Raw genomic sequence first — 26,573 nt, forward strand, 5'->3', positions numbered from 1 at the left:
TGATTATTGAAAATCAGGTTCAGTCAATTGGTCATGCTTTTATTCTATATAATATAACTTACGTTACTTATTGTATTCTAAAAGTTTTATATATATATATATATATATATGTATATATATTGTTTTGTCGTTGCACTTTGGCCCCCCAAAACAAAAAGTTTGTGCACCCCTGACTTATAGCCATCCTTTACCACCATTACTTAATCAAATCAGCACCTCCAGCTCTGCTTTCTAGTTCCCGTTATGATCCACAGTGTTCAGTGAAAGTGTCGTCTCTTTCCTCTGTAGAATAGTATGGCCATGACGGGAGGCATGGCAGCGCCGCTCCCGATGAGTAACCACACGAGAGAGAGAGTGACCGTGGCCAAACTGACCCTGGAGAACTTCTACAGCACCCTCCTCACGCAGCACGAGGAGAGGGAGATGAGGTAATGGTTCCACCACTCCATACTCAGCCCCGTTTACGTTTAATGACCCAGTCAGGATGTTCAGCCAGAGCTGACCGGCATATTACCTGATTGATGTCAGCCTAGAGCTGAACGATTCATCATTTTTATATTGAAATTGCAAATTTCAAATGGCAAGATCTACAATTTTTTTAAACAATAGGCTGCATTATCAAAGACGTTGTCTCAAGTTTTAAGAGGGGAAATTGAACCTAATAACACAGAGCTTGTGAGCTGCCTGTAGAGTTAGACCAGAGGTCGCAACCCGAATGTTAAGATGAGCCATTTTGTCCTTTTGGCAAAAATCAAACCACCTTAAAAGCCACAACATTTAATGTCCATTGTACCATCTTGGCTGTAAATGTGTCTCAGTATGTGCTGATGTACTAGTATAGGATAAAAATATAAGTAAAAACGCAGCTCAGCTATACCTGCTTTTCTCGCATCTCTGGCAGGAAACTTTCCCACAAAAGTGGAACAGTTTCTTGTAAAATGTTCAACTTCTTACGAGGCAGAAGTCGCTTCTCATTCGCCAGCTTCCTGTTAGAATTTTCCTGTTCCACCTTAAATGGTGCCTGAGGTGCCATAATGTAACTGCTGCACCATTTAAGGTGGAACAGGAAAATTCTAACAGGAAGCTGGCGAATGAGAAGCGACTTCAGCTTCACGACTTTTTAGTGTTTCAGTTTCTGGTTGCAGATTAAACATATCAGGAAACCAGCTGGAGTGATTATAAACACACATAAGTCCATTCATCTCTAAATTATCAATGTTCGTCTTAAATCTCTCTCTTTGCCGTTTCGTTGGCTACTAGCTGGGCGAGGCTGTTGTCTGTGTTGCTATGGTGACCAGCAGTCTGCGCTGATCTTCAGGGTTAAAGGGTGAATTAGCAGTTCTACATTAACTCCAGAATTTAAGACCATGTAGTGTTAAAGCTTTAAATGCTTAATTAATATTGTGATGTATTTAAATGCTTTACCCTGAAATACTGGCATATTACTTACCGTAATAATCCCACACCGCCAGAGTGTTGCTGTTTCCGTTAAGCTCCATCTACTGGCTTCTCTCAGTAGCAGGAAATTATCGATGCAGCTCTAGTTTTTAATATTAGTTACTTCCACAAGCCTTTTAGTCAAATAGGCCTCACATTAGTCGCATAATACTGTTCAGCTAAGTTGTAACATAAATGCGACTTGTTTTGCAGACAAAAGAAGCTGGAGAAGGTGATGGATGAGGAGGGCTTACCTGATGAAGAGGTGAGCTGCAGGTTTATGTTTTCACACTTACAAGGAAGCCTGATTATCATTTGTTCTGGGCTCAGTCCAGGGGTTCTGTACATTGTGTGGCAGCTAAATGTTACACTTCTTTAGGGGTGGGAATCACCAAAGGCCTCACGATACAATATTATCACGATACGATATTACTGTGATGTTAAAAGCATTGTGATATGCTGAGAGCACTGCTGTGTCTGATCCACTCGCACCAGCACAACACACACTAACACACCACCACCACGTCAGTGTTACTGCAGTGCTGAGAATGATCCACCACCCAAATAGTACCTGCTCTGTGAGGGTCCATGGGGGTCCTGACCACTGAAGTACAGGGTAAAAGGGGGCTAACAAAGTATCAGAGAAACAGATGGACTACAGTCTGTAACTGTAGAACTACAAAGTGCACCTATATAGTAAGTGGAGCTGATAAAATGGACAATGAGCGTAGAAACAAGGAGGTGGTCAGAATGTTATGCCTGATCGGTGTAAGTTGCGGGTTTATGTTTAGATTGATGACTTATTTTGATTAATTCTTGTTGTAAATGGCTGTGTGTGTGTGTGTGTATGTGTGTGTGTGTGTGTGTGCTGATACTGTAGAAGATCATGCGGCGCTCCCAGCATGCTCGCAAGGAGACGGAGTTCCTGAGGCTGAAGCGAACTCGACTGGGGCTTGACGACTTCGAGTCGCTCAAAGTCATCGGAAGGGGCGCCTTCGGAGAGGTCAGTGTTATAGCCTGGGGTTACTGGCTGAAAGTGCTGTTATTAAAGTACAGTATAACATATATGTCCAGAAATACAATAAAACCGTCCTACCTTTACCTCACATCAACCATCTTTTAACCTTAATTAAACCTGTTTGAGTGAACAGCGTGATGACAGCTGTGATTTTGTCTTTTCTTGCTTGGTTTCCTGCTTTGTCATCAGGTGCGTCTGGTGCAGAAAAAGGACACTGGTCACATCTATGCCATGAAGATCCTGAGGAAAGCAGACATGCTAGAGAAGGAACAGGTACCCCGTTTACCCAAATAGTAATGCAAGACAGTTTATAATGGAACTGGGGTGGGTGATATGGAAAAAATGTATATCACGATACACAGTACGCATCTCAGTACAGGGTGATCCAAAAAGATTTATCCGTTTTCAAAGCGCCATATTTTTACAACCGTGAAACCAATCACAATCCAATTGAAAGAGGGGGTCATAGAGTTTCTGACCGTCAGTGGAAGATGGCTCCCTTCAGTCTGAGAGGAGTTGAGACCCCTGAGCAGAAAGCGTTCTGCGTTCTCCACTTCAATAAGAGTGAATCCGTCATAACTGTGCAGTGTGATTTTCGTGGGCAGTGAAGCTCCAACAGCTCAGAGCGTTCGGCGTTGGTTCCACAACACTGGATGATCTCTGAAATCGCACTGAAAGAGCCGCGAGTGCAGCGACACCCGACGCGCTCAATCCAGTATGGGATGAGTTTGACTATGGTGTTGATGTTGTCTGTACAGCTGGAGGAGGTTCATACTGAGACCTTGTACAGTTACATAATAAACTTTATGCTCATTTAAACCATTTACAGTTCACTGCACTGATCTGTAATGATTTACAAGTGAAATAAATCATTTTGAAATTGGATTAATCTTTTTGAATCACTCTGTATTTTGACACAGACCAAATCTGCTAGTAGTGTCGCAGTTAAAAACTGCGATCAAAACTGGATACGTTGATTTTTATTCCGCAGTTCACACAATAAACAGGACTAATTATGCTTTGAAGATAAGATAAGATAATCCTTTATTAGTCCCACAGCAGGGAAAATTCACAGTGCCACAGCAGCAAAGGGAGATCAAGGCACTCAAGAAAAGAGTAACAAGAAGAGAAATAAGAAGGTAATTAACCTTATTAATGACTTAACAAGGTTACAGTTTGGTACTTGTTATTATATAGATCAGGGGTGTCAAACTCAACCACTAACGGGGCCGTATTAAAAAATCTCATCAAATCTGTGGCCAGAAAAAAAAGTTTTCATTTAATTGTTAGTTAATGTTGTGCTGTAACCCAAACTGGCCATTGTTTATTCAAAATATGCAAAAACTTCAACAGTAAAATATAAACGCTTGAAGTAGATCTTGAAAAATTACATGGACATTTGAAATATTCAGCATTAAAAGTCCCCAGGAGCTCGGCCTTTTAAACCTACCTATTCGCTGGAACTACACACCTGACATCCTTTCTTTACTGCAGGTTCATTAAGGCTTGGGCTCAGTTTCTGAGCTGCTGAGCTGACGTTAAGTGTTTATATTGGCTGAACTGTGGCTGAAATGCATTTTGGTGACATGACTGGTGTAGAATTGTGTAGAATTGAGGTGTAACCGCTGTCCCATAGACTGTTGTTGGGGTGGGAGAGTTAGAGCACGTTGCAGTGCATGCTGGGGACTGTAGTGCAGCGCATTGTGAAACAGGCCAATATTAATAGAAAATTAAAATACTTTTGCGGACCGGACAGGATTGTGTTCTGGGCCTGATCTGGCCTGCAGGCCTTGTGTTTGACACATGGGATATGGACAATATATCGCTGCTGTTGGAAGAAAACCTTGTATCTCCATTTTTGTTTTTCAGTTTTTGACATAATTTGAGAATACCTGTTGCTCTTTACATTGTGTGTAAATTTCAAGATGAATGGACTAAAAGAAACGGCCCAAAATGACTTTGAAAAAATTCTGGTTCCATTGACTTACATTAAAAGTGCAGTAAGTTTTTTCCTTCTCCTGTAAAGTTACCATTTAGGACATACAAGGTTTTTTTCCGACAACAGCGATACATATGCTAAAGATAAAAAATATAAACTCTTTCCTTCACGTAAACTATATTCACAAAAAATAACAATATAAACAATTATAAATAAAAAAAATAAAAAAGCAAAAAATATTTATGCTGTAAGGATATTTTACCTGAATCGCACATGAAGCATTGATTATATTACACATGGGAAAGGTGATGAATTAACAATGTAAACATTACATTTTGTTGAGATGTGCGGTCGATCAGTGTTCTTTAAGTACAGATTATATCCAGAATATGCTCAGAAATGAATAATGTGTATCATGATAACAGAAGTGGTCATGATAGTGATACAATATCGTCATATTGCCCACCCCCAGTTCAAAACACCTTCAAAACATGGTTTCAACCTGTGTAGGTGGCGCATATCAGGGCGGAGAGGGATATTCTTGTGGAGGCAGATGGAGCATGGGTAGTGAAGATGTTCTACAGTTTCCAGGACAAAAGGAATCTGTATCTCATCATGGAGTTTCTGCCTGGAGGTGAGTACAGAGTGATGAATGACAGCGTCATTTTCACTTTCACATTAGCATTTACCAACTTGAACAGTAACCTGAGACAAATAAGTGGTTGGTTGAAAGTAGTTTTAATGGGGAGTTCTGCTGATTTTTTTCAAATATTCTGCATAACTCAGTGTGTGAGATGTAAACAGAGAGATTCAGAGCGGTTTGGTGTGAAATGGTTCAGATGTCTTTACAGTGGTGGTGATAGGAACCAGGGGTCGCCATGGCTACAACACAAATATAGACATTTTATTTACTGTCCAGAACCACCAGTGAACCTACACGAGTCTTCTGAGTTTATATGGGATGTTGATGATGGAAAATAGTGGAAAATCTGAAAAACACCTGAGGGAAGGTTTTGGCTGAAAACATTTTTTAAATATTGATCTTTAGTATTTTTAATAATTCATGATGGAGGTCAAAATAGTCCCAATAAAGGACTTATTATTTTCTGATTTATCACTGTTTTACCATCATCAACATTACATATAAAAACTCAGAAAACCAGTAGAGTCTGCAAAGTCTCTCACGTGCACATGCACTCTCCGCCACAGTGGCAGAAGCGGCTCAACGGCACGGTAACTTTTGGCTGCTGCTGCTTAGCGACATCATCACTTAATCCATTTTACCTCCATAACTCAGCTAGAGAGTTACATTTAACATACCTCCCTGTTAAAAATCATAGAAACCATTAAAAGTGTCTGTTGGTTCCTGGTGGTTTTCAGTAGTGGCTAATGGTATTCTGTGTTTTCCTGATGGGTTGATATCACAGTGTAAAGGATTCTGATTGTTTAATCAGGTGTTTTGACTGATTCCACACATCTGATCATCTCCTAATGGCCTCTAACGGCAACCATCAAGCCAATTCCCGTTAGGAAGCAAAACCATCAGGTTTTATTCCTAACGGCCCTGCAAACAGTTACACTGTGACAACGAACTGTTTTGGTGCCCACAGCGTCGTCTGCTTGGTGCTCTCTACATTGTCACAACGTTGAGATGTAATTCCTCAGAAAGTTAAGAACGTTGTCTGACAACTTTCTAGGAGGTTGTGACGACATTGACGAGACAGCGAAAGTAATCGGTACTACGCTGACTGTACATCACAACCTTCTAGAATCCTTAATAAGTCCTATTTAATCAATATTACAGTTTTTGATAAGCGGTTCTTCGTCCTCAGCGGGCCTTTCATGAGTTTCAGTAGCCTGTTAGTTTTTTCTGCGAATAAACCCGACAGTCATATCTGATCCTTGTGGAAGGTTTAATTTTGAAAGTTTCCATATTTGATTACCTTATTATCAGTATAGCAACGTTAATATATGTTCAGTGTAGCTCTTGTTACCCAGCAGTTCGTGTTTCGCTGTTTTTCCTCAAAAAACCGACAAAAACTCCGTCGTGGCAGAGCAGCACTGACGTCATCAACAGGCTGGCGGTGCACGTCAGGCTGGGAGTGCATGTCTGCAGCCAGACCTTCTCCAGAAGACGCCTATGGGTTCATTGGCCATGTTGGATAGCAAATAAAATGACTATAGTTGCATTACGAGATCAGACATTTTGACTCCTGCTTCCTTTCATCACTATTGTAAGGAAATCCAAGCTGGTACATTTTACCATTCACCATTTCACTTCAGCCCACTCTGAATTACTTTGTTTACATCTCTGTTCTTGAACTATAAACATTTTGGAAAGGTACCTGGCTAAAGGTGCTTGTGTCAGAGTTAATTCCTCCATTGAGCACCAGGTTAAGTTTAACAAGACGACTGTATCTTTACCTCAGCTGACTTCGTATGAATGCTCAAAGTTCATCCACAGACATTCCTTCCTAATGATTATGACCGGTCGACTGATGTATACTGTCTCTGTTTGGTTAGGAGACATGATGACTCTGCTTATGAAGAAGGACACTCTTTCAGAGGAGGCCACTCAGTTCTATATAGCAGAGACAGTGCTGGCTATTGACTCCATTCACCAGCTGGGCTTCATACACCGAGACATCAAACCAGACAACCTGCTGCTCGATTCACGGGTACAAATTTCACCATAAAATATGCTTTGTTTGTTTGTTTTTGCACCTCAATACGATACAGACGTAAGAAAACAGAGCGATAATGTTCATTTTGCTTTAACCAGATATTCTCCAGGGTATATTTTGGTTTTTCCATCTGAATTTTTATGCCCAAATCTTAAGGCAAATTATTCAGAGCTGCATAAATCAAATGTAAAGTGTTGGTGTTTTTTTTTTTTGTAAAAGCTCCTCTCAAATTAACACAAAATGTGTTATGATCATAAACATAATGTCATATGCTTACAATTTACTGCTGAAAGACAAAAATCTTAGACGCTCTTTGTATTATTTTATAAAAATAATGTTTACAGAGCAGATCACTGAAGAGACGCCATCTGTTTATAGTTTATAGCCCAGATTTGTGGAAAAATGGGTCGACTTTCAGTAGACAAAAAAAACGAGTTCAGCTTCTTTTATTATAAGGGTTTAAAATGACATCACCCATCTATTTGACTGGAAAGAAGACAGTTACAGCTCTCATACGACCCCCACCTTTAGAATGTAGCTTATGAAATATGAAAGTTAAGAAGAATGTGACGAAGTGTGTTTTGGAACCACCGGTGGAGTAAAAGACGTTTTTTGGCCAAATTTCAATTTCCAAAACAAGCTGAAGTTGAATCTGTATGCTTTCAGCCACAAAAACACTGTGAAACTTGTGAAAGAGCTCTTTTGTCTTTGAAAGTTTAATGATGTGCTCCACTGTGGCTGATTTAGGACCTTTGACCACTAAGAGAGCCAAAAACAAGGTTCTAGCCAGGTCAGAAGTTTTGCTCCAAAATCTTGTAATGTGACCGCAGTTATGATGCACATCTAGAAGGCAACCAATAAGCATCAGCTGTAAATATGTGCATCTATCTATGTGTGTACAAACAGTCTAAGGCCACTTCAACAAGTATGTACACCTTTTACACTCTTTATCCATTCTATCCACTCCACTGACCATATAGGTGCACTTTGTAGTTCTACAGTTACAGACTGTAGTCCATCTGTTTCTCTGATACTTTGTCACCCTGTTCTTCAGTGGTCAGGACCCCCACAGAGAAGGTATCATCTGAGTGGTGGATCATTCTCAGCACTGCAGTAACACTGACGTGGTGGTGGTGTGTTAGTGTGTGTTGCGCTGGTCTGAGTGGATCAGACACAGCAGTGCTGCTGGAGTTTTTAAACACTGTGTCCACTCACTGTCCACTCTATTAGACACTCCGACCTTGTCAGTCCACCTTGTAGATGTAAAGTCAGAGACGATAGCTCATCTGCTGCTGCACAGTTTGTGTTGGTCATCCTCTAGTCCTTCATCAGTGGTCACAGGACGCTGCCCACAGGACGCTGTTGGCTGGATATTTTTGGTTGGTGGACTATTCTCAGTCCAGCAGTGACACTGAGGTGTTTAAAAACTCCAGCAGCACTGCTGTGTCTGATCCACTCAGACCAGCGCAACACACACTAACACACCACCACCACGTCAGTGTTACTGCAGTGCTGAGAATGATCCACCACCCAAATAGTACCTGCTCTGTGAGGGTCCTGTGGGGGTCCTGACCACTAAAGAACAGGGTGAACGGTGGCCAGTTGGTGTATACTAACCGCTACTGTTCATTAATGTCGCACATTGTAAAATGGGTCGTGTTGGTATTCATATGTTCTGTCCTGTAAAGCAGCTTCAGAAACTGTTACACATTCATTTTCTTGTCTACATCGTAATTGTAAGTCATAACAGACTCCTGTTTTAGGGCCACGTCAAGCTGTCCGACTTTGGCCTGTGCACAGGCTTGAAGAAGGCCCACCGCACCGAGTTTTACAGAAACCTTACTCACAACCCCCCAAGTGACTTCTGTAAGTTTTACCCCTCCTACAAACTTTTAATATCAATTTACACATATTGGCATTTGTTTAAGCACCATGCACACGTTTGAACCATAAGCAAGGCCTCAGTGTGCATTAAATACATTGAAAAAGTCATAGATTTGTGTATTAAAGTCTTAAGTGGACATTTTCACTCACATGTAGCATTTATTAACTTGAACAACAACCTGAGACAAATAAGTGGCTGGTTGGGAATTCTGCTGATTTTTTTTTTTTTCTTCTTTTTTTAATAGAAATTCTGCATAATTTAGTGTGAAACAGAGTGATTCAGAGTGGTTTGGTGTGAAATGGTTCAGATGTCTTTACAGTGGTGGTGATGGGAACCAGGGGTCGCCATGACTACAACACAAATATAGACATTTTATTTACTATCCAGAACCACCAGTGAACCTACACGAGTCTTCTGAGCTTATATGGAATGTTGATGATGGAAAATAGTGGAAAATCTGAAATAATAAGTTTTCTTTGGGGACTATTTTGCCTCACAGCGCCCTGCATGTATCCCTCCACCATGAATGGAGTTTAAGTTTTCTAAACTATCATAAAACAGTGTCTCAGTAATCAGGCAGTGAATTCATAACCATTTCATGTAGGAACTTTCTGTGAGGGAGCTTTTAGAGGTGGACGTCTGGTTCCTATCACCACCACTGTGAACAGTTCTGACTCGGGAAGTTTCTCTAGAACAGAGCGTTTCACACCAAACCGCTCTGAATGACTCTGTTTACATTTCAACCATTTAATTATGTAGAAATTTTAAAGAATTCCCCCCTTTAAGAAGCACTGCAGTCTGAAAAGTTTGAAACACCGGTAAAACTGTTGTGTTTTTATTATAAGCCTTTCAGAATATGAACTCAAAAAGGAAAGCTGAAACGTGGAAGAAGAACAGACGACAGCTGGTAGGTGTGCGTATGTTAGTTAGCCTTCATGCTGGACTAAGACAGCAACGTCAACATGACTGTTAAAGAGACGTTACTAATTGTCCAATCCATCCTCACAGGCGTACTCCACCGTCGGCACGCCGGACTACATCGCCCCTGAGGTCTTCATGCAGACAGGATACAATAAGCTGTGCGACTGGTGGTCTCTGGGGGTCATTATGTATGAGATGCTAATAGGTATAAACACATATACGCTCATATCAGTGGAATGAGAGCCATGCAGTAGACTAGCTAATACAAACCTCATTTCCCAAAAAATGGGAGATTATATGTGATAAATTCTGTTTGACCTGTATTGAAAACAGCACAAATCACCATATTTGATGTTTTACCTTATGAACTATATTGAGTTTTTGTAAATATATGTTCATCCCAAATTCAGTGGAAGCAACAAGGAACTTGGGACAAGAGCATGTTTTTCAACTGTGTTACATCGCCTTTCCTTCTGACAGCACTCATAAACATTTGGGGACTGAGGAGACAAACTGATCTAGTTTTGAAAGTGGAATTTTTTGCCTTTCTTCTGTTATACAAGTTTTCAGCTGTGCAGCTGTACGAGGCCTTTGTTGTTGTATTTTGCACTTCATAATGTGCCACACATTTTCAATAGGAGTCAGTTCTAGACTACAGGTAGGTCAGTCTAGCACCTGTGCTTTCTGATCACACAGCCATGCTGTTGTAACACGTGCAGAATGTTTCTTGGTGTTGTCATGTTAAAATAATCATGGACGTCCCTGAAAAAGACGGCGACTGAAAGGCAGCGTATCGCTGCTTTCAGAAGAAAACCTCGTATCTCCAAAATAGCAACTTTACAGGAGAAAGAAAAAACATGCTTTACTGTTAATGTAAGTCAATGGAACCAGAATTTTTTCCAAGATTTTTTGGGTTGTTTCTTTTGGTCCATTTATTGTGAAATTTACACACAGTGTAAAGAACAACAGGCATTTTTTAAAATTATGTCAAAAACTGAAAAACGACAAAAAAGGAGATACGAGGTTTTCTTCCCCCAACACCATGGCAGACGCTGGATTTTGAACTTTCACGCTGGTAACTGTCTGGATGCTCCAGAGAACATGAAACCCATTATTTCCATAAACAATCTGAAAGGTTGACTCATCAGACCATGATATACGTTTCCACTGAGCATCGGTCCATTTCAGATGAGCTTGAGCCCAGAGAGGTTGGTGGCGTCTCTGAACGTTGCTGATATATGGTTTCCGCTGTGAATAGTACAGTCTTGACCATGCATTTGTGGATGCAGCGACGAACAGTGTTTATTAACAACGTTTTGAAGTATTCTCCTTCACAAAAACGTGCCAGTTTTAATGCAGTGCCGTCTGAGAGGTTGAAGGTCACAGGCATTTCGTTGTGGTTTTCAGCCTTGCCCTTTACGCGCAGAGATTTCTCCCGATTCCCTGAATCTTGAAATACCTAAAATCATTACAGCTGCTTGTCGAGGAACAATGGGCCTCATTCAACTGTTCTTAAGTAGAAGTTTCTTCTTAAACCCACTAATGCAGTTTTTACGAAGACTCTGACTCACCAATGTTCTCTTATTTGAGTTTTGTTCTCGGGTAAGAACAGAATCTACACACACTCAAGAGCTCAAAGGTGAGAACAGTCCTGCGCTTTAAGAACACGTCATGAATCTGACGTAGGGCCTTTCTTAAGAACACATTTAAGAACAGACTTAGGAGGATCATTGGTGAATGAGGCCCAGTGTTCTTAAACAGTTGGATTTGTGGCCGACGTAGTTTTGGCAAAGTGGCGAACCTCAACGCATCCTCGCTCATGAAGGACTCAGCCTTTCCTGGATGCTCCTTTTATACCCCAATATGTTTGTATCACCTGATTTCAGATTTCACTAGTCTTAAATTGTGTCCCAACCTTTTTGGAACGTAATGCAGGCATCAATTTCAGAATGAGCATAGATTTACAAAAACAATGAAGTTGATAAGATGAAACATTGAATATCTTGTGCTGTTGTATTACAGGTTAAAATGGATGTACAAATCACTGCGGTTTGTTTGTAATTTGCGTTTCACATACTGTCCCAACTTTTTTGGAATTGAGGTTTGTAGAAGGTTACAAGATTTGATTGTTGTTACTTCAAAATAAAAAATAAGTAGATGAGTAAATAGAGCTGCAACATTACTCTGCAATGCAGTTTATTGCCTCAGCTCATCGACTTTTATTAAATGTATGGATCCCGTGGAGGTAGCAGGCTCTTCTGATTGTATAAACAGTGCAGGTTAGAGCTTAGATTTAAGCAACAGAACCCGAGAGGGAGTGTGTTATCGCGAAATAACATCACGGCTGTGATTTGGTCGCCGTAGATCATCACAGCCGTGATGTTATTGGCGATAACACACTCCTCGAGTGTTCTATTGCTTTTATACAACAGTTAAATAAATAAAGTAATAAATTAATAAACTGGGCCGTGAACGCGGCGTTTAATATGTTTTAATGTTCGCAGTTCCTTCACCAAATTATAGTTCCTTAACGAGCAGCTTGTTGCTACGTCAGAGTAACGAGCTCCGCCCACTCGCTGCACAGCCAGCAGTTCGTTCTCCAGCTCCTTACACTAAACTCCCAAACTGTCATCACCACTGAGCAGCTTTTCAGTCGGCAGCTGTGACAGAAGAACAGCTAAACAACCTGGAATCAGCCAGAAATGAACCCAACACCATTCGCCAAACTAAATGGGCTGTAAGATGCTTTACAGACTGGCTGGAACAAAACAACATTAATACTGATTTGGCAAAAATTGACAAAACTGAGCTGAACCTGATATTGCAGCAGTTTTATGGCTCAGTCTGATTTGGTCAGACTCTGAAGATCAGACTACACGTTTGGCGAATGGTGTTGGGTTCATTTCTGGCTGATTCCAGGTTGTTCAGCTGTTCTTCTGTCTCAGCTGCCGACTGAAAAGCTGCTCAGTGGTGATGACAGTTTGGGAATTTAGTGTCGGCTCATCTTCAGAGTCTGACCAAATCAGCTGTCGGTCAAATGTGATCTTAAAAGTGTCCATTTTCTGTTTGTGCAAAGTAAGAAGTAAAAACGTTCAGATGTCTTGAGCGTCTCCTACAGCTGTCAAAGTCGTTGCTTAGCAACGTTGTCTCAGCGGAGTGATACAGAATTTGTGAACAAAACGTGATGTTATGGTGAAATAACAGCACAGTTAGAACGCTTCTCAACCAATCAGCTTGCGTGGCCGGAACTAATATTGTATAATAAACTTTATTGTGCATCAGTTACATTAAACTCAGCATAATGAGATATGCATGTTTATTGAATGTTTGACAGGAGTTCTAAAAAGAGAGATTACAGGTTATGGAGTGACTCTTCCGCGTGGAGCTCTTTCAGTGGAGTCAGATGAAGTTGAGTTTGCGTGTTTTCAGCCTGGCTGTAGAGGCTGGGTAAAATGTGCCCTTTCACCACATTCAGTTGGAGTTAAAAGAGGTTTTGTTCTGTCTTCCTGTCCCAGGCTACCCACCCTTCTGCTCTGAGACGCCGCAGGAAACGTACAGGAAAGTCATGAACTGGCGAGAAACTCTGATCTTCCCCCCTGAGGTCCCCATCTCGGAGAAAGCTAAAGACCTGATCCTCAGGTTAGAAACGTCACTGGTGCCCACACACACAGGCATGTTTGGTCATGTGTGCGTCAGGGTTTTGAAATTTAAATTAGCTTTTATTTTTATTTAGTTTCTTGATTTCAGTTTTAAGCCACAGCAAGTTTCACACACAGCTCCTTTCATACACTGCGGTCATTCAAGGTGCTTTAAAATGAGAAAATACAAAGATAATTCACATTGAAAATAAGTAGATTTGGGAGAATATACATTAAATCATGATTAAACCCTGATTAACACAGTAGATTTAATAGAAAAGTTTTAAATAAACATATTAAAAGTTAATTTATGGTAATAAAGAGCTGTCACAGGACAGAAGTGCAGTAGTGCTAACAGTGTTTAAAACTTTAAGGGTGTCTTAATAGTTTGAGTTTTTATTTTCTGAAAAGTAATGGCTGAGTTTTAGTTTCAGTTTTAGTTTTTAGTGTTATCACAAACGCTGTGATAGCAGGTGTTTCCTTAAAGACGGCCGAACACAGAAAAACACTTATAAACTCTCGTTGACACTCTGCAAAAACAAAAACTAAGCTTTTTTTCGTAATAATTTTATTTCTTTTTAGTTCATTTTGCAGTGGATGTTAGTTTTGACTTTATTTTTAAAAAGTGTTTTTTTATTTTTTAATTACAGTTAACAAGCAAGTTTGTTTCAGTTTTAGATTTAATTGTCATTTTAGTGAACTATAATCATTCACGCGTGTAACATTTAAGGTGAACATGTACAACTTGTGAGTTTACATATAGGAAAGGTTTGATTGGGGCAGTCAGTTTTAAACCTGGTTTATATGGAAACTTGCAATTAACATAAAAGGAAATTGCACTTGGTGTAATATAAAGATTCCCACAACTCACTTTATACAGCACTTAGCCCTGACGGTACAGTCCTGAGTAGCGTTCTGCCCGAGCTTTGACAGACCAAATCAGAGTGTTTGTAAATATAAGGGTTTGTCAGACTTCCGGGTGGGAAACTACAGTCAACATGGAAGCAGCTTAAACAGAACAGACAAAACATTAACAATAATGGTCGTATGTTGTTGTAATAATAATTATAAAACGTTCTAAACTTTATAATAATTTGATCATAGTAAAGACTCATGTGCTTGTTTAATAGTGGAGTTTGTATTTTTATAATTTAAAAATCTGCAGTAGCTGCACTGTTTAACCTCTTATTCTCCAGGGTATATTTTGGTTTGTCCATCTGAATTTCCATAACCAAATTGTAAGGCAAATTATTCAGTAACTGCATAAAATAAATGTACATTTTTAATTAATTTATTTTTTTTGTAAAAGCTCCCCTCAAATTAACAGAACATGTGTTTTATGCTCATACACATGTTGCTATATGCTTACAATTTACTGCTGAAAGACAAAAATCTTAGACGCTCTTTGTATTATTTTATAAAAATAATGTTTACAGAGCAGATCACTGAAGAGACGCCGTCTGTTTATAGTTTATAGCCCAGATTTGTGGAAAAATGGGTCGACTTTCAGTAGAAAAAAAAAATTGAGTTCAGCTTCTTTTATTATAAGGGGCTAAAATTACATAACGCATCTATTTGACTGGAAAGAAGACAGTTACAGCTCTCATACGACCCCCACCTTTAGAATGTAGCTTATGAAATATGAAAGTAATGGTAAGGGGAAAGGTAAGGGGGAGGGGAAGTACATTTTTAGGTATACACACAAATCAAAAATAAAACAAAGGCAATACATAAACAACTTGACAACTAAACAACATTACATAATTTAAGTGGAAACTAAAATTCTTGAATAGAGTCGTATAAATTCTCCCAGTTTCTTATTGTTAACTGTTTTGCCTTGTTGAGCTTTGCTGTAAGATTTTCCATCCAAACTATATTTTTAAAACTATCCAGAATTTCGTAGCTGAAAGCTGAGGGTCAATCCAAAATTGCAAGACAGTTTTCTTGGTAGCTGTTAAACCTGCCACCACCATCCTTCGCTGAATCAAAGGAAAGTGAAGTGTTGAGTCGTTGTTTAAAAGACATAAATGTGGCGACAGTGGATCGCTGAGATCAAGTACTTTAGATAATATATCTACTGTGGAGGTTTATATATCTCCTATTTCAGAACATTCCCAGGACATATGCATAAATGTACCAGGTGCAGAGTTACAGATATTACAGGTATAGCTAGAGATATGTTTCATTTGATATCTCCTGTAAGGTGTTGCATCTGTTGCATGGGGGGGTGGGGTTGGGGGGGAGACTGGACGCTGAATCTCGGCTCCAAAGTGTGCAGCATAGCGTGAAAGCCCTGGTTCTCAACGGCGGAGAACAGACAGCAGACAGCAGGTCACACAGCCCCGAGGTCTGGCCTCGCCAGTAGCGAACGACAAAACAGACTAAGACGAACATTTGGAGACTTATTCACATTTATAAGCAGCGCGGTGGGTTAAATCTGCTGAGAGACTGTCAAACACTAAAAAGTTGCGAAAATGAACTCGCTTCCCTTTCGAATTTTCCCGTTCCACCTTAAATGGTGAAGCAGTTACATTCGGCGCCTAAGGCAGAATTTAAGGTGGAACGGGAAAATTAGAAGGAGAAGCTGGCGAATGAGAAGCGACTTCAGCCTCGTAAAACAGCCGGACGCTGAGACATTTTACAAGAAACTCTTCTAGTTTTGAAGAAAAGTTTTCTGGTGGAGATGGAGGAAAGCGGCTAAAGCTAAAGCTTAAAGTAGAGCGAAGTAAATCTGCGTTTTCATTTATATTGTTTAGCCTTTACTAGGACATTAACACACACTGAGACATACTGGACATTAAATGTTGTGGCTCCCAAGGTGGTTTGACTTTGCTGAAAGGACAAAATGGCTCTTCTTATCATTTGTGTTGTGACTCCTGACCTAACCTGGCTTTAATGCAGAGGGAGCCGGTCAGATTTCTCACTCATCCAGTAGTGTTTTTGTTACGTGCCGGCACAGACTGTCCGGGCGCTGCACTTACCCACTTCCAGTTCCGCCTTTTGCGTTCTGTCAACATTACGTTATAAATTAAATATTTAGAAAATCGATTTTTGACATTTATGAATCGATTCAGAATCGTTCACGTCCGCATCGCGATACATCGAAGAATCGAGTTTTTCCCGCACCCCTAGTGGACAGTGAGTGGACACAATGTTTAAAAACTCCAGCAGCACTGCTGTGTCTAATCCACTCAGACCAGCGCAACACACACTAACACACCACCACTACGTCAGTGTTACTGCAGTGCTGAGAATGATCCACCACCCAAATAGTACCTGCTCTGTGAGGGTCCATGGGGGTCCTGACCACTGAAGAACAGGGTAAAAGGGGGCTAACAAAGTATCAGAGAAACAGATGGAATACAGTCTGTAACTGTAGAACTACAAAGTGCACCTATATAGTAAGTGGAGCTGATAAAATGGACAATGAGCGTAGAAACAAGGAGGTGGTCAGAATGTCTGATCAGTGTGTATCACCAATGAGAGAAATTGGCATCGTGTCTCGTGTGAACTATTAGTTACACTGCCCTTTGCCATTTCACTGTTTTTGTTGTACTGTACCGTGATATTCCACCCCTTAGACACCCTCAGAGCTCATATCACGCCTGCCTGTATCTTCTAGGATCGATTTTAAAATTCTTTTATTAGTTATTAAAGCCCTAAGTGGCCTCAAAGTGACAGACATTCAGTGAGGTTCACAGGTGCTTTACGTTCTAATAGGTGACCTCAGATCGGCAGGTTCTGGCCAAACACCCAGTGTAAACTACAGAAACAGAGTCAAGTCAATTAGAAAGTTTATTTCTAGAGCACATTTAAAAAGAGCCGACGCTGAAGTGCTGTACAGTTTGGCAAGAGTCAAAACAGAAGCCAATTTAATGGTAGAAACACAAACTAACAGTGCAGCTAAAACACAAAAACAATGAAAAGTAAAAAGAAAACACGACATTATAAATGAAACTACAATAAAAATTTAAAAACTGATGAATAACTGGCCACATAAAATTACACAAATTAAACACAGTCATAAGAAAAGAGTTGAGCTTCCTTCTGTTTTTATGCTCTAACTGTGGAACTCTTCACCTCTTACAGTCAGGTTCTGTACACATTAAAAAAAAACATTCAAAAACATCTTTTTAACCACGTTTTAACTTAAAATAATGTTATCATTTATTTGCTCGTCACCATTTTATTTTTCAATCATTTTAGTTTTCCTTATTTTGTTCCTTTTCTACTTTTAAGTCTAGTTCACAAGTAGTTAGTTTACTTAGCTCATTTTATTTTTTGGTCATTTTAGTTTTATTCTTTATGTTCCTTTTTCTACTTTTGCTGTGTTTTTGCTTTTATTACTTAATTTTACTTTTCGGTTCTTAAGCACTTTGAGGTGCTTTGTGTATGAAAAATTATTATTAAAAATAAAATAAAAAATATTATTATTATTAGAGTTCAGACATTGTATAATACAGAATAATCCACAAAATGAAAAATTGTGAGTATTTTGGTACATAAAACCACACAAATGTTGGTAAAAAATGAAACGCAAGAAAAAAGTAGGAAGGTCCTTCGTGTGTTTCAGAGGAACGAGCCTTCTCTTTCCCAGATTAGTGGTGCTGTGCTGAGATATGAGAGGTGCTAAAACAATGAGAACTGTTTGCAGTGAATTCTGGGAGAAAGTCTTGTGTTTTCTGCTCCCCCTGCCCACTTCCTTTGGAATGACCACTGTCTGCCCCGAATCACAGACAAAAACAAATACTGAAAAATAACATTAATAATATTTAGATGAAACAAAATTGTTTCGTATCGCTCCTAACATATTTTAAGTGTGTTAAGTGATTAATAACATTCCAGCAAACTTCATATTTCCTTAAGGAAGCGTCGTCCCAAACACAGTCCCTTCAGCACTCAGAGACTCGTGTGAGGTCGCTCAACACTCAGTGTTCCTCACTTCAAGCCAGTGTTTGTCTTCAAACACAACAATAATCAATTTTTAATCTGTGCTCAGTTTTGCTCTTTAAGATCCTGCATGGTTTCAGCAACAAAGAGACGTATAAACAGTGGTGGACGAAGTACACAAACCATGTACTTGAGTTAAAGTAGAGACACCCAAGGTAAAATATTACTGCAGTAAAAGTAGAAGTTCCTCCCTTTAGACCTCCACTTGAGTAAAAGTACAAAAGTATTTGCCTTCAAATGTACTTAAGTATCAAAAGTGAACGTACTAAAAGATTAATTATGGCTCTGATGTCCTATTATCATTTTTGTAACAAGACTCGCTTCATTAACTCGTTTTAGGTGAAAACACTCCAGTGTCTCTCTTGGTAAACCAGTCTTTTAATAGAATGTCATTAATTAGTGACGCTGATGTCTATTAAAATTATCATAAGCACAAAACACTGAAGGCAAACAGTTTCCATCAGGTAGAACTGAGTGGCTCTGAAATCACTTTTTACAAACAAGCAAAGTTTCAGTTTAAGATTTATTTGAACTTAGTTACAAGTTTAAGTTTAATAAAAACTTTAAACTCAGATTCACAAATGAGTTTCCTTTACTAAACTGCATCTGTAGGTCTCTGTTCATAAACATAAACTAGCCAAAACTAATTTACTATAAAATGAAATGTGTTTGTATAAATTCAGAAAAAAGACACGTCAGTCACAACTGCATATGAGTACATATTTCTATATTGTGGTCTGTTTACACAAAGTTAGGTTAGTTCATCATTTATGTTGAATAGACTCTCCTAAAATTTTACGCTGCTGCACTGATGTTGAACCGTGTGCTGCACTGGGTCGGTATGACCAACAGGTCAAAACAAGCTCAAAACAAAGTGACCGCTGTGCCCTGATTGGTGTTCTTGCTTTGCGCTTCTTTTATTTTGACGTTACGTTTTTATTCACACATAAACCAAAAGGAACGACAGATTTCTCATAATGTAGTGGAGTAAAAAGTGAGATATCTGACTTTGAAATGTGGTGGAGTGAAAGTAAAAAGTCACCCAAAATGGAAAAACTGCAGTAAAGTACAGATACAGGAAAAACTACTTAAGTACAGAAACGAATTACATTTACTTCGTTACTGTCCACCACTGCTTATAAACATGTAAACTATGATTTTTTTATATCCAATTCTGATTTCTTTACAGCCTCATTTGCCTGATTTTGGCTGATTTTTATTTGCGTATTTTTATCTGAAGCTCACACTGTGGGGGGTAAATGAACACAAACACATTTCCAGCACTTCTTAATTAGCCACACTTGCACTATAAACATCATTATTTGCTCTTTAATTGGCTGGATGGCTCATTTAAAAACGTTTAATTTTGAATCAGTTGCCAATTTAACTAACACAAATCAAATATGGTGCTACATGTGTAGTTTCGCGCATCCTCCGAGTGCCTCGTTGGATTCGGACTTCCAAACAGCTGACAAACAACGATATTCACCCGGACTCAAACTCCCAGAACCGTCCAGGAGGTCACCTGACTCCTCACATGACTGTGCGCTCCTATCCGCGCTCTCGCTGTCCCGAATACTAATGACCGTCACCTGTGTTTTGATCATATGACTAAACTAGTGTAGTATATAGGCCCGGGCTTTAGGAGAGGGAAGTTGTGAGGTATCGCGTCCATTCCTGTGATCTACTGAGCGTGTATTCCTGTGTGTGTACATCGTGTTTGACCTTTGCCTCTTTGCCCAGCCCTTCGGATTGTTTGCCTGATTTTGGATTTTGGACTTTGACCCTCTGCCTGTGTTTTTGACCACGTTTCTGCCTTCCCCTTTTCGGACAGTTTGCCTCGTGTTATGTTTGTGATTTTGTCTCTCATCTGTTTTCTGGAATTGACCCATGCATGCTTTATGACCACGACCTTGGACAGTGAAGCCTCCTTTGTATTTTATCTCTGTGAGCGTCTGAGTCTGTGCGGCATGTTACCTATAGCAGTATCTGTTTTTATTTATTTTATTTATTGTTGCTGTCCAAAGAAAAACACACAACTTTTTTTTTACGTTTTTTGAGCAGCTGCTCCTTCCATTATGTGGAAATTTCATGATGAATGGACCAATAAAATTGATTCAAAGTCCTAAATCACTTCTAAATATTAAACTTCTCCTGTAAAGTTACTGTCTTAGAGATACATATTTTTCTTTGGACAGTTTTTCTTTTTTTATGTGTATGTGTACATGTATATTTTTGAATGTGTGTGTGTCTCTCTATGTGTGTGTGAATGTGCGTGTGTGTGTGTGTCTGTGTGTGTGTCTATATGTGCGTGTGTCTGTGTGTCTCTGTGTGTGTCTATATGTGCGTGTGTGTGTGTCTATGTGTGTATGTATGTATGTGCGTGTATGTGTGTGTGTCTCTATATGTGTATGTATGTGCATGCGTGTGTGTGTGTGTGTGTCTCTATGTGTGTGTATGTATGTGTGTGTGTGTGTGTATGTGCGTGTGTGTGTATGTGTGTCTCTATATGTGTGTGTATGTATGTGTGTCTCTATGTGTGTATGTGCGTGTGTGTATGTATATGTGTATGTGTGTCTCTCTATGTGTGTGTGTGTGTCTCTGTGTGTGTATGTGTGTATGTGTGTGTGTGTGTGTGTGTGTGTATGTGCATGCATGCGTGTGTGTATGTGTGTCTCTATGTGTGTGTATGTATGTGCGTATGTGTATGTGTGTGTCTCTATGTGTGTGTATGTATGTGCATGAGTGTGTGTGTATGTATGTGTGTGTTTGTGTCTGTGTGTGTGCGTGTGTGTGTGTGTGTATGTATGTGTGTGTTTGTGTGTGTCTCTATGTGTGCGTGTGTGTGTCTATATGTGTGCGTGCATGTGTGTGTGTCTGTGTATGTATGTGCGTGTGTGTGTGTCTATGTGTGTGTGTGTGTCTCTGTATATGTGTGTGTGTGTGTGTGTGTGTGTGTATGTATGTACGTGTGTGTGTATGTATGTATGTATGTATGTGCATGCGTGTGTATGTGTGTCTCTATATGTGCGTGTATGTATGTGCGTGCGTGCGTGCGTGTGTATGTGTATGTGTGTGTGTCTCTATATGTGTGTGTGTGTGTGTATGTATGTGTGTGTTAATGATCCAAACACATTTCATTTAGGGTCCATAATTGTATCATATTCAGTTGCAGTTATGTATTTTTTTAAAGTTGCATTGATTCCATATTCTCCACCATGACTCCAGGCTTTTTACTGTATTTTACTATCTTGAAACAGTTATGAAAAGGTACAAATATGCACCATTAATCTGAGAAAGTGACAGTAATGTACCTTTTAAAACTCACTTAAGACATACCATTGAGCCTTAAGACCGTTACTGTACCTTTGAGGATTCCTGACAATTTACAACAGAGGTAAATACAATAACTAATAAAAATAACTAATAAAATAAAAACAAGAATGGAAAACGTAAAGCAATAAATACATAGTCACTAAAAAGTTAAAGTTGATAAATAAATAAAACTAATTTTATTAAAACCAAAACAGAGCAAAATCACATAACAAGTTAACTAGAATCAAATAAAAGAGTTTCAGGCTGAGTGGAGTTTGGGAGCCTCTGGTGTAGAGTATTGGAGAATGTCTAGCGAGGAGAACGTCCATTCAGTTTGGTCTTCAGGGTTTGTGAGATGCCAGAGGGCGCTCCCGAGCAAGTCCAAAGTCTGACTGGATTCCTGTATATATTCTAATTATATTTATTATATTCTGGGATATATAATATTTATGTTTATTATATTCCTCTATATTTTATATTAAGTCTTTTAGCTCCATTCTCCTCTATTAATTGAGGACTCTCTTGCTTACAGGCGCCATCTAGTGTTTCTGATAGTTGGTAAAGGTTCCTGACGTGTTGCTTTGTGTGTTTGTATTACAGGTACTGCACAGACGCAGAAAACAGGATCGGGGCTGTGAGTGTGGAGGAAATAAAGAGTCACCCTTTCTTTGAGTCAGTCGACTGGGAGCACATCAGGTACGTCCAGCCCTGCGTACACTTACAGCTTACAGGTCTTTTAAATCAATACAGCCGTAACAGTTTATGTAAAAATATCAGATAGAGTTCCATTCTATTAAACCTATTTGGGGAATATCAGATGTGCTTACTGTAATATCAGTATTGCAAAGTTGTTATTATCTCCATAATCATTGCCTGATTTCAGCTGTTATGTTGGGTTTGTGCATAGAACGAACCTTTAAGAGGTAAAGTACGGGTTCGGTGAAAAATCAAATCAACTGTTTTCCTCTTAGTCCACATGTGGTCGATTAGTCAAGACATGTTTAGAGTCCAAATTTTGCTTCTTCAGTTTAGGGCTAAATTTGCTAACAAACACTAGAACTCAATAGTCACCCAAACAGCTCAAATAATGATACATTATAAAAAAATATAACACCAAATCTCAACCCACTCTAACTGCATCCTTCATTAAGGTGAGGGAGACTTGTAGGTAGGTGGATGGATGGATGGATGGATGGATAGATAGAGAGACAGACAGACAGACAGATAGATAGACAGATTGATAGACAGATAGAAAGAAAAAGACTTTATTGATCCCGGAAGGGAAATTGCAGTGTTACAGTAGCAAGACATATAATCGCACATAAACTTACAAATATTAGGCAGAAATAAAAATAGAAATAAAAAAGACAGTATAATAAAAGTGTATCTATTTGCATATTTACACAGCATATAAGACAGATCTGTTGAGAGCAGGTGTTGCACTAAGTGGTATGAGGTTGTTTACAAAACAGTGAGTATAAACCTAATTAGGAGTAGCAGCAGTGAGAGCATCATTACAGTAGCAGTTATGATATATTGCACAGTGTTTATGAACAAGAGAGGTGATACAGTGATGTGATGTGTTGACTTGATGTGCTATAAGCATGAACCAAACCACACTGACAGGTCAGCGTGACCTTAATGAAGAGTCGGATACAGTTTGAGGGGGTTGAAAGAAGTTTTGGTGAAATATCTGTACAAACATGATTTGGGTGACTATTGAATTCTAGTGTTTTTAGCAGTGGTAGCTTCGCTGCTCCTTTACTAAAGCTGCAAAATTTGGACTTCAAACATGTCTTGGCTGATCGATTACATCTGGGGTGAGTGATTAATTGGTAAATTTGATTTTCACCAAACCATTCCTTCAAAGAAGTTTAGTTGATCAAGCGAACTGTGAGCTGTAAAGATTTCATTAGACTCCCAGCCGTCCAGTTTATGGTGTATCTAACCTCGGAGTGCTGTCTCTCCACACAGAGAAAGACCTGCTGCTATCTCCATCGAGATCAAAAGCATTGATGACACCTCCAATTTTGACGATTTCCCCGAGTCTGACATTTTACAGCCAGGTGAGCACCGCCTCTGCAACTTTGTCTAGCTCAGAGATCTTTTCAGTCAGGCGGCCATTTCAGGTGGGCAGTTCTTTGCAATATTGAAGCTGCACTATGTAAGATTTGGGGATTTGGGGCCCTCTCTGGTGGAAATGTGTAACTGCACACAGTGCAGAAGAACATTTTGTAGCGTGGGTCGTGCTTCGGCCTCCTTCCCCGAGCGGACGCATCTGATGATTGAACGAGAATCCAAAGAGAACTCAGTCTAAACTTGGTGAAGGAGCGTCTTCTGAGGATGTGAGTGAATTATCTACTATTGTCATCACATCTTCATCAGTGTGATGTTGATTTTGAGATCTTTTGAGACCTAAACATCAAACTGGACCTTCTTTTTGAGTCTGTGTGTGACGTTAATACGTAAAGACGTCCAACGTGGTGTGAAAAACTCTTAAAATGATCTTTAAATGATTATTTCAGGCTTTACAGGACGACTCACAGCAGCGTATCCTCACCATATTTCAGCATAATTTAGTCTCCTCACTCAGAAATAACACTACTTTTAGTTTTAACAAAAACATACATAGTGCAGCTTTAAGCAACATATTGCATGCAACTTTTGAGACTACTTACCTCTGTATTGACGAAGAGTAACTAAAACTGGACTTAAGGGATTTTAACCTAATAAATGTGTAAAATGTACATACCTCATTGATGCATCTGCAATATTTAAGATACGTATTTAAAAATGATAACATATGTATACTTTAACCCTTGTGTGGTGTTGATGTGTTTGTTACTCAGTGGTCTGGTGGACCCACCACATTATTGTTTTTTATAATAAATACAGCCATAACAATTTATGTAAAAATACCAGATGTTTAAAATGAAAAAAGCAGCTGTAGCCAGTCAGCAGCCTGTCCATGTTGTCCACCCTCACACACACACACACATACATATACAAACACACACAGCAGGCCATGCAGGAGGAGAACAGAGTGAAGGACACAGCACCTCCACACTTTTACTCCCCGCAGGTTCAGCCCAACACCACATGTGTAATATAAATGTGTGGGGGGTGAACAGAGTGAAGACACTGAAAATGGGTTATTTTATATGTTCTTCACAGAAAATGAGCAAAGAACAAGAATCTGAGGTTGAAATAATAATAATAATGAATCACATCATTTTTTATTTTGGTAAACATTGAAAATGGGTCCCACAGACCTGAACACCACACAAGGGTTAAACAGTAATTCTGTTAAAAGCAGTTAACTGAGTGCCGTGTTTGAGAAATGCCTCTGTCTCATTTCAGTCACAAACGTAACAGAGCCGGACTTCAAGTCTAAAGACTGGGTTTTCCTCAACTACACCTACAAGCGCTTTGAAGGACTGACACAGCGTGGAACCATCCCCACCTACACGAAGGCCGGCAAAGCCTGATCGGCCAGCGGAGACGGGACGGAGAGGGACGATTCGAAGCGTGAGCGCTTGCCTCAGCTACACTCTCTGTTGCCATAAGGTGCCACCACCTCGACTTCAGAGATGTTTGCACTGCAGTTTTGCACCTGGAGGAGTCCAGACAGGTACACCTGTCATATCCTTAGTAAAAAGAAAAAAAACAAACAATATAGCTAACCGCCCCACCCCCCCTTCCCCCAGCTTACACTGGTCCTATATGCTCAGGTAAGAGGAGGCTCATGTGTGACACCTTCTTTCATTGTCTAAACACTGTACTGTAGACTTAACAAGTTATGACTGAATAAACAGGGTCACGAACCGCAAAGCGGGACGCACTTCAAGGTGAATTTCCCCCAGGTTTTCAAAATTTCTGCTTAATTAAATGGTTCAGATGTAAACAGAGTCGTTCAGAGTGGTTTGGTGTGAAACGGTTCATTCCAGAATCAGAACTGTTCACAGTGGTGGTGATAGGAACCAGACGTCCACCTCTAAAAGCTCCCTCACAGAAAGTTACTATATGAAACGGTTATGAATTCACTGCCTGATGACTGAGACACTGTTTTGCAAGAAAGGTTTTGTGTTGTGCTGATCTGAGTGGATCAGACACAGCAGTGCTGCTGGAGTTTTTAAACACCTCAGTGTCGCTGCTGGACTGAGAATAGTCCACCAACCAAAAACATCCAGCCAACAGCGTCCTGTGACCACTGATGCAGGACTAGAGGATGACCAACACAAACTGTGCAGCAGCAGATGAGCTATCGTCTCTGACTTTACATCTACAAGGTGGACTGACGAGGTAGGAGCGTCTAATCGAGTGGACAGTGAGTGGACACAGTGTTTAAAAACTCCAGCAGCACTGCTGTGTCTGATCCACTCAGACCAGCACAACACACACTAACACACCACCATCACGTCAGTGTTACTGCAGTGCTGAGAATGATCCACCACCCAAATAGTACCTGCTCTGTGAGGGTCCATGGGGGTCCTGACCACTGAAGAACAGGGTAAAAGGGGGCTAACAAAGTATCAGAGAAACAGATGGACTACAGTCTGTAACTGTAGAACTACAAAGTGCACCTATATAGTAAGTGGAGCTGATAAAATGGACAATGAGTGTAGAAACAAGGAGGTGGTCAGAATGTTATGCCTGATCAGTGTATAATGTTATAATATAATAATATAATAATTGATATAAAAACTCTAAATGCATGTGTAGGTTACCTGTTGTTTTTGATAGTAAATAAAATGTCTATATTTGTGTTGTAGTCATGGCGACCCCT

The 26,573-nt window shown here is 39.7% G+C and overlaps 1 protein-coding gene across 2 annotated transcripts in view; it reads left to right on the forward strand.

The window, feature by feature from the left end:
• Positions 1-25,774, forward strand: part of stk38l (serine/threonine kinase 38 like) — a 28,061-nt gene extending 2,287 nt beyond the window's left edge. The window contains exons 2-14 of one of the 2 annotated variants that reach the window (XM_036577759.1): positions 289-428; positions 1,651-1,702; positions 2,318-2,440; positions 2,645-2,728; positions 4,905-5,028; positions 6,918-7,072; positions 8,842-8,944; positions 9,809-9,870; positions 9,972-10,089; positions 13,400-13,523; positions 22,388-22,483; positions 23,762-23,853; positions 25,148-25,773. In XM_036577759.1, coding sequence (XP_036433652.1) covers positions 295-428; positions 1,651-1,702; positions 2,318-2,440; positions 2,645-2,728; positions 4,905-5,028; positions 6,918-7,072; positions 8,842-8,944; positions 9,809-9,870; positions 9,972-10,089; positions 13,400-13,523; positions 22,388-22,483; positions 23,762-23,853; positions 25,148-25,275 — 1,395 coding nt within the window. In that variant the 5' untranslated portion in view covers positions 289-294 and the 3' untranslated portion in view covers positions 25,276-25,773. Of the gene's footprint in view, positions 1-288; positions 429-1,650; positions 1,703-2,317; positions 2,441-2,644; positions 2,729-4,904; positions 5,029-6,917; positions 7,073-8,841; positions 8,945-9,808; positions 9,871-9,971; positions 10,090-13,399; positions 13,524-22,387; positions 22,484-23,761; positions 23,854-25,147 lie in introns of those variants that run through there. The other variant, XM_036577760.1, reaches the window with a different exon arrangement.
• Positions 25,775-26,573: the final 799 nt, after the last annotated feature.

This window comes from Colossoma macropomum, unplaced genomic scaffold (assembly GCF_904425465.1).
Source record: "Colossoma macropomum unplaced genomic scaffold, Colossoma_macropomum, whole genome shotgun sequence".
NCBI lineage: Eukaryota > Metazoa > Chordata > Actinopteri > Characiformes > Serrasalmidae > Colossoma > Colossoma macropomum.